We start from the raw sequence: 10203 nt of genomic DNA, 5'->3' as shown, positions 1-10203 counted from the left end.
TCAAATAAACCAAAACATCCCAATCCCAAGATAGGCCTTCGCTACCAACCGACCTCCTTAGAAGAGGTCGGATTCAACACAGACCTCACTCCCAAGAAATCGGATTCGAAAGATAGTTGGCAGATAACACTTATTTAAATATGTAGGTGCCCCTAAAATCTCTCAACCCACTTCCAAGAGCCATATCTCAACTATACTAAGATAAAGAGACGATTATTCACCTTAAAAAGTGGAACTACTCTAACGATGATTATTGGTTCACCACTATAAATACACTGACACCCCTCATGTATCTTTAAGTTCCAATACATTCAAAACCTGCTTAACCCCTTGCTGATTTAGGCATCAAAATATGTTTGCAAGTACCACCCCCAATTTCATTATACACACAAGTCAGATGGCAGCTCCCAATCACAAACCAAATCGGAGACCATCTCCTCTTGACGTTTGGGTCAGGCTTACAAGCCCAATCCATTAATCTCCGGTTACACATCGTAATAATTATATATTTTCTTGTGCTAATAAAATAAAGCAAAGCAAACAATTATCAATTTTTTTTTTGTCAGCATAAAAATAATATAATTTTAATTTATTATCAGTATAAAAATATTTTTACATATACATTCAGATAAACATCATCCAGTCTTGACAAACATAATCCTGATGTAGTAACTCATGTCAATGATGTCACAATAAGGCCATGTGTCCCAATTTAATGTGGATACAAGAAACCTTAAATGTGTCCTTCTATTTACTTTACCAGGTTCACTTAGTGCAGCTGAAACAGCTTCTTTGATGTGCAGCTGAACCTCAATCAAGCCCAAGTGAATTGTTCATGTCAGTTCTTTGATCCGTTATCTGGCAGACAAAAACTTGCATGAATAAAGATGGTAATGCCAATAAAAAGCAATGTTAACATCTACAATGAGTGTATAACCAAAAATGAACTCTTTTCATTTTCAATAAAACTTAAGGAACTATGTATTCTAATCAAATAAGTAAGTGACAATCTTACCATAAGCAATATGGAAGAAATAAAAGCAAATCAATGCAGATTACACATATAAGCTTAATATATGAAGGGAGTAATTACTTTAAAGGCATATATGTATTTCTTGTTATTGGAGAATTGGCATACTTCCTTAAAAATTTACAACCTATAAAGGCAAATCTTTCAATAAAATGGCATATGCAAGAGGGGTCACATATATCTTAATTGATTTCAAAAGGAAATATAAAAAAGAATAAGAATAGAAGACTACTACAAAATTCTGACTATGCTTAAACTGTCGCTAGCAGTGCAATCAGAAATACGTAAGCAAAAACATGAAGAAATTCAAGGCATAGAATATGAGTTATCTGCATTCATAAAGTATGCACCTTTAGAAACTCATGATTTTGTCGAATGCCAAAAAAATACTCAAAAGCTTTAGCTAAAATAGGGTAAACAAAAAGCCAATGCAAATTACAAGCATTTGAAAGAGAATTTAAGAAAGTGAGACTTAAATTTCATTTCTCATCATAATCCATCATAACTCTTCTAACTACTATTTAAATTATTTCAACTTATAGCTAATTACTCTACTAATGATTCTATGACCAAATTATACATGTTTCATGCCTAAACTTCAATAATAAAACTCAAACTTGTAAAATTTTATTTGTAGAATCATAAATTTGATCGATTTTGAACCTAAACTTATATAGTTGAGAGTTTTTATAACTTCTGTATGAGATTACCTCAATTGAAAATTTTTCATGAAAATCAATGGAGGCAAGAAGTTTGTACCATGAAGACTTCTTATGAACCAAATGTGATGCCTCAACACTTTGTCCCGAGAGCCCAAGTGTAACGGGTATAGTGCATTGCATGTCTCCCACTTCAACCCCCCATGTCTCCTTCACTATATGAACACACTAACAAAGAAACAAAATTACAAACAGTGAGCAAAATGCAAAAAGGAAAAAGGTGCCAGCTCTGAGGGTATCTAACATCATAAAAAGAAGAATTCAAACTGAATTTATAAAAATTAGAGAGAAACAAAAGATGGATATTGATAAAATATGAGTGTACCAATTGCTTTAGTTGGAGAGCAGCATGAGCAATGCCCTTACCTCATCATTATTATGAACCTAAAACATCTTTAGAATTATTATTTTCAAAACTTTGGCAAACAAAAATACAAAATTAAGTTAGGACAAAATTTCTTCATATACTCCTAGAGAAATTTTCACTTATAACAGAAAGCACAATCCCTTTCTTCTTACCCTTTTCATCATTAACTTACTCGCAAAATTCACTTTACAATCCACTAAAACCGGACCCGTCTGTTTCCTCCAATGAAAGAAAGAAAAGAGTGATCATCTAAATCATCAGCAAATTTATTTCTAAACACTTTCCTAAAACAAAGCTTTTAAACTAAATTAATATTTATAAATCAATAAATCAACCCCTACAATTTTTTTATTTTATAAAACCTCGCAGGTCCTTAGAGGACCACATTATTCTTTCCCCATAGTAGAACCAGCCTTGTTTTAACTGATTTCGTGAACCTAACTATCATAGGAGTGTTGAATGAAAATTTCATGCATAAATGACCGACACATGCATAAGTTATCAGGTAAAGATGGAATTCAGTTAAGTAGGGTAAAGAACTATCCTTCATATTACTTGGGAAGTTGCACAATTAATCCAACTGAATAACAAACAAGTATATATAAATCCATTTTCTTACTCATAAAGGAAAGATAAATCTCAACATAATTGTTCATTCTTTCCTATTATGAGGGGGGAAAAGTTCGACATATCTATATATTAAATAAATCAACAGACATCTTGCATTTGTTTTATACAAGGAGGGGCTCTGCTCATCCAAAGTTTCAACAGATGCCAAACTCTATTCATAGTTCATACCCTAGAAGAAAACATGACTCTCTTGATGCTTTACCCAAATGGATTGCAATTTTCACTCTGAACTTAGTAAGCTTCATTAAAATTGTCCAACCAAAGCCCAATGCTTTTTGTTCGTTCCCATGTTTTGATGTTCCGTTTATTCCATCCCGTGTATAATTTCCACATCTTCATCGGAATGGCGTTGGCCAGAACATAAGCAACTCAATAACGAACTTATCCTGGTAAATCTGGAGAGAGAAAAAAAATTGTGAGGAGGTAGCAAGGTGTCTTCATGTTAAAAAATGTGAAGGAACTTTTTCTTTTATAAAAACAAAAAAATGTAATTCCCAAAACAAAACAAAAAAAAAGTTAATCCTGAAAATAATGTCTTTTTAATTGTTTTGGAAATTACATTTTTTAATATTTTATAAAAGAAAAAATTCCTTCAGAAGCGTTGATGATGGTAGGCGAAGTTTGCAGAACCATTGCTGTGCTATCAGCAAAACTTGCAGACTTTGTGTTGTCAGCCATGGATCATTGAAGCTCTTGATACCATGTGAAAGTAATAAAATAGAAATTGAGAGAAAACTGAACAGTGTTTAATATTCTGAACCATAACATATAGAAGCTAGAGTCAATATGAAGCTCTTATTGTAACTGATAGTCTTGATCAAGAATGAGCGACTATAACAGCCAAGGCTAACAGCTTTTAATAATAGCATATAGGTATAAGTAATAACATCTCTCACAAAAAAAGGTGAAGTAAAACAGAAATTGAAGCAATATCCTGTAAACAAGGGACAAAGCATATCAACAAAAGTGATCATCCTCGTAAACTCATAAACGATAGCAGCAGTATCACAAGACAGTAGAATCTTATTTATCAAAAGATACATCTATGGCAACAATATAAAAACACCCGTTTCATGTCTTGTGCAATAATACAAAAATGAATGAACATCATCTAGAACTATAACACTATATATAAATCAAGTGATGTTTTGATACAAACCTTTGAGTAAAGCCACCTAAGCTGAAGCCTTTAATAATAAATAAGTAGACAGAGAAGCAAATAACACAAATTAACAAAACCCCAATCATTTAACACAACACAACTTGGCAAAACTGGAATGTAAATAAAAAATACCATCTTTCGGGGACAAAAAAATGGGGAAAACTTGAAAAGGCATAATCTTAGGGCTGAAAATTGAAGCAAAAAGAATCGATCAGATTAACGTTGTGTTTGTTAGATGACATGTGGAGTAAGAGAGTGAGAGTGCAGGAATTCGGTGGAAAACACACTTCACATCTCTTCCTCCACATGTATCTACCAAACACAGCATTAACAGCACGCCGCCAAATAGAAACAGAACCGGTTAGGGTTTCGGTTGTGGAGGCTCAGATTTGATACAACACGAGGCCAGGCCGTCGCAAACCAACGCAGCCATGGATGGCTGCAACAGGATCCACCGCGGTGGGGTTGCCCCGCCACCGGCGAGCATTGCTTCACGACGATGGAGCCTTTAGTTCCGCACTCCGCTACCATCGTCACTGCCTCTTTGAGTTAAGAGAGAGCCAGAAAGCGAAAGAATGAATGAATGGAAATGGATCATTGAATTGAATTGAAATTGGAACTGAAAGGGAAACTAATCAACTCAGCGACCGACCGAGAGTGAGAGAGAGAGATAGAGAGAGACGAAGAAACATTTTCCTTTTTTTCTTTTTATTTCTTTCTTATTTTGGGTATGATAAACTGAGAGAGATTAGAGTTCTTGGAGAGCATCAAAGAGATTAAAGCAATCTCCTTCTGAAATGGAGTGCGGATCGAAAAACCCTAACTCTGCCTCACATGCTGTAACCCTAAAACATAAATAGGAGGCTTTTTTACTTCTTTTCCAAATATACCCCTAATGCGAGTTTCATTTTATTATTTGGGCCTTTTGAGCCCAAGATGACAAATTCTTCCAAACAAAACAAAAACCCAAACTAGTACACAGAAAAATAGAATGGGCCCAGCCCAAATTGAAAGAGAAGTAGAAGCGCGCTGGTTCCTGAGGCTGTAACTGTCTGTCTGTATGCTCAAAATCAGGGTTTAACGTTCTCTCAGCGTGCATCGTGGCCTCTGTTTTCGCTGTTTCCCCTCTTGCTTCTTTTCTGGTAATGCTTCTTCTCGGTAGTTTTGTTTTTGGAGTATTAGCAGAAATTTCATTTAGGTTATTTGATTATTTGATTTGTGTTTGTGACTGTGTGTGTCCCATGAATGGTGAACTATTTTGCCTTTTTAGATTAGCTTCAAATGGCTGCTCTGTGCTGTTTTTCTGGGTGTTAATCGTCAATTCAAACTGACGTTAAAATGAACATGCTAAAACAAATCGATAAAATAAGGCAAATAGTAGGTGCTTCTGCTTGGTGACTCAATTTTTGTTTTTTCTTTGAACTTAAGAGCTCATGAGGAACCACGAAAAACTGGAAATGTTGTGAAAGAATGCTAATGTAGCTTAGGTTTTGTTCATTTCTGTATGTATTGGCTATAACTGCTGTATATAGGTTTGTGGCATCATGAGGATGTCATTGGTTTGGCCATAGATGTTCACCGGCCTGCCAACTCTTTTCCAGGTTGTTGAACATTTTGGGTTTTAAACATTGCCTTCTGCTGCCCAAATTCTTATCAGTTCTAAAAAAAAAATGGAAAACTCAGATACATCTCTAACAAGTTCATCCCTGCCACCACCTCCACCACCACCAGCACTAGTTGTTACGGAAGAGCCAGAGCCGAAGAAGCAGAAGATGTCCACCAGTACTTCTGATGATGAAGAATGCATAACTGCCACAGGCACCAAGAAAAGGTACAAGCGTCGAAAGATTGCTATATTCTTTGCTTATTGTGGCGTTGGCTATCAGGGTATGCAGAAAAACCCCGGGGCCAAGACCATTGAAGGTGACATGGAAGAAGCCTTGTATGTGTCTGGAGCTGTCCCTGAACAGGATCGTGGAATTGCTAAACGGTATGACTGGGCTCGCTCAGCTAGAACAGATAAGGGAGTCAGTGCTGTTGGTCAGGTTGTTTCAGGCAGGTTCTATATTGATCCCCCTGGTCTTGTTGATCGCCTTAATTCAAATCTTCCAGATCAGATACGGATCTTTGGTTACAAGCGTGTAACAGCATCTTTTAATGCCAAGAAGTTCTGTGACCGCAGGAGGTATGTCTATCTCATTCCTGTGTTTGCTCTTGATCCATCTTGTCATCGGGATAGAGAGACCGTCCTAGCTAGTTTGGGATCCGGAAATGAGCTTGTTAAATGTTTGGAGTGTTCTGAGAGAGGTCGTAAGGTGGTAGGGCTTGTTGGTAATGCAAAGCACAATCTAACACAAGAAGCTATGGATGTGGATTCATTCAGAAAAGATGATAAGGTTAATGCTGGACTGACAGAGGATATTGATGTATCTTTGAGCAAAGGTGAAGGTAAATGTTTAAATGAAGAATCTGGTCATGAGGATAAGGTTGTAGTTGACAATTTGAACTCTAAAACTGAGGAATCCAGTAATGAGGTTAAGGTTTTAGTTGACAATGTGAACTCCAAAACCGATCTTGAAACTATGGTTCCTGTTCAAGATGCGGATACCCCTGTGAATGGTGGATCAGTGAACACAGCCATAGTGGAGGAAGAGAAAGTTAATGGAGAGGATAGGCCTACCAAAGGAAGCGGATTCAATTACGGTGAGGAGGAGAAAGAGAGATTTAATAGGATCTTGAAGTACTATGTAGGTACTCACAACTTCCACAACTTCACCACTAGAACAAAAGCTGAGGACCCTGCTGCCCGACGTTTCATTATTTCATTTGAGGCAAAGACTACTGTTGTCGTTGAGGGCATGGAATTTGTAAAGTGTGAGATTGTTGGACAGAGCTTCATGCTTCATCAAATACGGAAGATGGTTGGGCTTGCAGTGGCAATCATGAGAAATTGTGCACCAGAATCTCTTATCAATAAAGCTTTGCAGAAGTGAGTAATTACCTTTGTAGTTTGTGTTATATTCAAATTTGATTTGATATACAGGGTGATGCTCATCTAACTTTATTTTTTTGACCTCCAAACAAAAAAATGCAGGGATGTTAACATTAATGTGCCTACTGCCCCTGAGGTAGGACTATATTTGGATGAGTGCTTCTTTGCTTCATACAACCAGAAATGGAAAGATAGCCATGAGGAATTGTCAATGAAGGCATACGAGAAAGAAGCTGAGGATTTCAAAATGAAGTACATATATTCTCATATTGCTTCTACGGAACAGAAGGATGGAACTGTGGCTCTCTGGTTGCATTCATTGAACCATAGAAATTATCCTGATCTGCGTCTTGTTGATGAGGAAGCGATCACTGATAATGGGAAGACAGAAATAAAGGTTGAGGACAAGAGAACTGAGAAAACCGAAATAGGTGATGAGCGAGCTAATAAAATTGAATCAGAAGTTGCTGACACGAGAGCTGAAATAGAAGTAGATGATGACAAGAGAACTAAAATAGAAGTTGATAACAAGCAAGCTGAAACAGAAGTTGCGACTGAGTGAACCGAATAACCAGCCCTTTAATATAACTCTACTTTCAAATTGATTTACTACTTTGGAGTGAACATTTATTTGCCTAGCACACCTCGCTTGCTATCATTTAGAATACTGTTGCTTAGTTCATTAAAATGAAAAGTATGTTTGTTACATTTATTCTGTTGTTTTATATTTTTCTTTTTTATTTTTTGGGAGGGGATGTTTAAATATGACCCCCTTTTTTGTCCCAAATTCAAAATTTGATTGATCAATGGTCATTGCTAGCACAGTTCTGTAAAAAGTTGATCTATTTGAAGGAAGCTCTAGATGATATATACATACTATTGTTTCTTCAAAATTCAATTTTAATTCCGCTTGTATTACTCAGACGTGTTGATGCATTTTACAACTTCTAAGATTCTATATCAACAAGTCAACAACTCTTATTTCAGCAACAAAAGGAGTGAATGCTAGTTAAATATCGTAAAACGAAGTCAACATATGATTTCGACTTCTTGAAAGAAACAGATGTTCCTTCATATTTGCACACAAACGTTTGGTTGTTTACTAAAAAGTAAATAAACAAACATGGTTATTAGCAGTCAAACTGTCAAAGTACCTCCCTCAGTGATGAACTAATGATAATACCAATGGAAATATCCAAATACAGGATCTTAAACATTGTCGTTCATTGTACTGACAAGCACAAATGATAAGAATTATATTGATCATTAACAAGGGATAAAAATGGTAGTACCAGCACATATTTTGTGGAGTAGAGAAAGTAAACAGAACTTTGATATGTGTCATGCTCTCAGATCAATATTAAAGGTTTACTATAGCATGTAGACAGCAAAAATGGAGGGATGGAACCTGTTTAATTTTGCTCAACTTAACAACAGAGAATGAAGATAACTAATAATACACAGCAGAACATTTCCATTCCATAAACATTATTTTTTACAGTCAGACTTAGAAAAAAAAAAGTAACTTCAATGATCAATGAATATCTGCTGCCTCTGTTCATATGATGTGAGATATCAAAAGCCAACATTTTCTGTAACCTCAAAGCAGAATTAAGAACACCAAAATCAGAACAGTGGAGATAATTGTACACCACTAATACCAGATAATCAGTTTCTAGTTTCTACCAAGGGGGAGAGATCTACAGGTATAAGTTTCTTTGAAATCAGACTTCTTGGACGAAGTGAAAATGGAGGCATACACCTCCTTTGTGGCATTGGCGGGTGCCAAATCAGAAGCCTTGAAACGCTTTGCAGCAGCGGCAGAAGCATCATTCACTCCCTTCAAACTAACTTTACCATTATTATTAGCTTCAACTTTAGCAGAAGCCTTTTCGACAGCCTTAACATCAATGCCATGCTTGGTACCACTCAACCTCGACCCTTCCAAATCATCGCCATTAACACCACCACCATTTTTTACCTTCTTGGTCTTCTTCTCCTTCGTCGTCTTTGCCTTCTCCTCCTCCATCTTCTCCCTCAAAACCGCCACCTCCTCTTCGCTCCCATTGATCGGAATCTTATCCCCTTCCCGAAACTCTGAATGACAAACCAAACAGGTCGACGACTTTACCTCCTTCAACGCCTTGGCACTCAGAACATGCCCACAATTCCTCAAGGCGAAAAATTTATACTTTCCATTGAATTCAAGCCCAGCAACCGGGCACTGAAACCTAGCACCACTACCCATATTACCAACACCAGGAATCACAGAGAGATGAACCTTGATCATGTCCTTCAAGCCCTTTATGTGGCCGAATTCTTTGGGGAGCTTCTTCCCGATCAAGGCCTCGACCAGTGATTCCTTGTTGAAGATGTTTCCAAGCTTGTCGATGACGCAGGGCTCTGTCAGAGGCTCGTTCGAGAGAGCGCAATTGAGCCACTTGGACAGCCTCTGCTCGTTCGGGTCAACCTTGTCGGGCTTCTTGACGGCGTACATATTCAGGTAGCAATCGCGGGACTCTGCGCCAGTGGCTCCGCCATCCCCTCCGCCGCCGAGGAGGCGAGATCGGAGGAGGAGGTTTGAGAATGGGGGGATTTGGGAGCTGGAGAGAAGGGTTTCGTCGGGGAGAGTTTTGCCATTGAGGGTGAAGTAGAAGAAGGATGAGTATTGTGATTTGGGGAGAAGAGAGCGTTTGAGATGGGAAAGAGAGTGGATTTCGTTATGGGTGGCGGCGGAGGACACCGTTACGGATTGGGAGGGGATTTGGAGCTCCGGCAATTGGACGAAGAATTGGTGCGATTTGGGATGCATTTTTGGGAGGTTTCTTTTTACAAATTTGGGGATTGAAGTAGTTTTTGTTGCTTTGAATTGTATTGTTGTGGAGATGATCGGAACCCTAACCCTAACTTCCGCGGATATATGATCGCTGGTGAGTTAACCGACTTTGCTATGATCTCACGAACACCATGACTTCGTTGGATCTCGGGGTAAGTTGGTAATTATAGGTGTAGTCTTTTGTTTTGGACAAAAATTTAGTTTGAGGCCCAGAATATTTATCAAGCCCGTAGTATGAAGAGGGAGAGGCCCAAAGATCAACCCTTGTTTTTATTCACAAGAAACACCCCACCCGATCCATTTTAAAATAGGAGAAGGCGATCACTGTGAAAAAAAAAATAGATTTGTATTCTCTAAAGTTTAAATTTTTTTAGAGAATAAAGTGTGATCTCTCACTATTTATTTCATAGGTGAAACAAGAATAAATATAAAAGAGAAACTATTCAAGAGTATAAAATCATACTTTA

At 37.4% G+C, this 10203-nt stretch overlaps 2 protein-coding genes and 1 long non-coding RNA gene across 6 annotated transcripts; 1 reads left to right on the top strand and 2 right to left on the bottom strand.

The window, feature by feature from the left end:
• Window positions 1–4752, bottom strand: LOC107459044 (uncharacterized). Of its 2 annotated transcripts, none has more exons than XR_001586222.3 (3): window positions 2915–4752; window positions 1741–1917; window positions 1–858 (listed from the first exon to the last, which is right to left on the bottom strand). It is a non-coding gene; the product is annotated as an uncharacterized LOC107459044 (long non-coding RNA). The 2 variants fall into 2 exon arrangements; XR_001586220.3 differs by having other exon boundaries at window positions 6–858; window positions 1790–1917.
• Window positions 4753–4945: 193 nt separating this feature from the next.
• On the top strand, window positions 4946–7779 carry LOC107459062 (uncharacterized). 3 transcript variants are annotated; one of them, XM_016077290.3, is made up of 3 exons: window positions 4946–5050; window positions 5640–6897; window positions 7003–7779. In XM_016077290.3, the coding sequence occupies exons 2-3, from the start codon at window positions 5681–5683 to the stop codon at window positions 7460–7462; spliced, it is 1677 nt and encodes a 558-aa protein (XP_015932776.1). In that variant the 5' UTR covers window positions 4946–5050; window positions 5640–5680; the 3' UTR covers window positions 7463–7779. The 3 variants fall into 3 exon arrangements, with proteins under 3 accessions (XP_015932776.1, XP_015932762.1, XP_020980410.1); XM_016077276.3 differs by having other exon boundaries at window positions 4964–5050; window positions 5510–6897; XM_021124751.2 differs by having other exon boundaries at window positions 4969–5050; window positions 5592–6897.
• Window positions 7780–8347: 568 nt separating this feature from the next.
• LOC107459084 (uncharacterized) lies at window positions 8348–9860 on the bottom strand. Its single transcript, XM_016077301.3, has one exon. It carries the CDS (start codon window positions 9710–9712, stop codon window positions 8576–8578), a length of 1137 nt encoding a protein of 378 aa, XP_015932787.1. The 5' UTR covers window positions 9713–9860; the 3' UTR covers window positions 8348–8575.
• Window positions 9861–10203: the final 343 nt, after the last annotated feature.

Source organism: Arachis duranensis, chromosome 1 (assembly GCF_000817695.3).
Source record: "Arachis duranensis cultivar V14167 chromosome 1, aradu.V14167.gnm2.J7QH, whole genome shotgun sequence".
Lineage (NCBI taxonomy): Eukaryota > Viridiplantae > Streptophyta > Magnoliopsida > Fabales > Fabaceae > Arachis > Arachis duranensis.
Note: the sequence above shows the minus strand (reverse complement) of the source record. Positions and strands in the feature narration are given on the sequence as shown.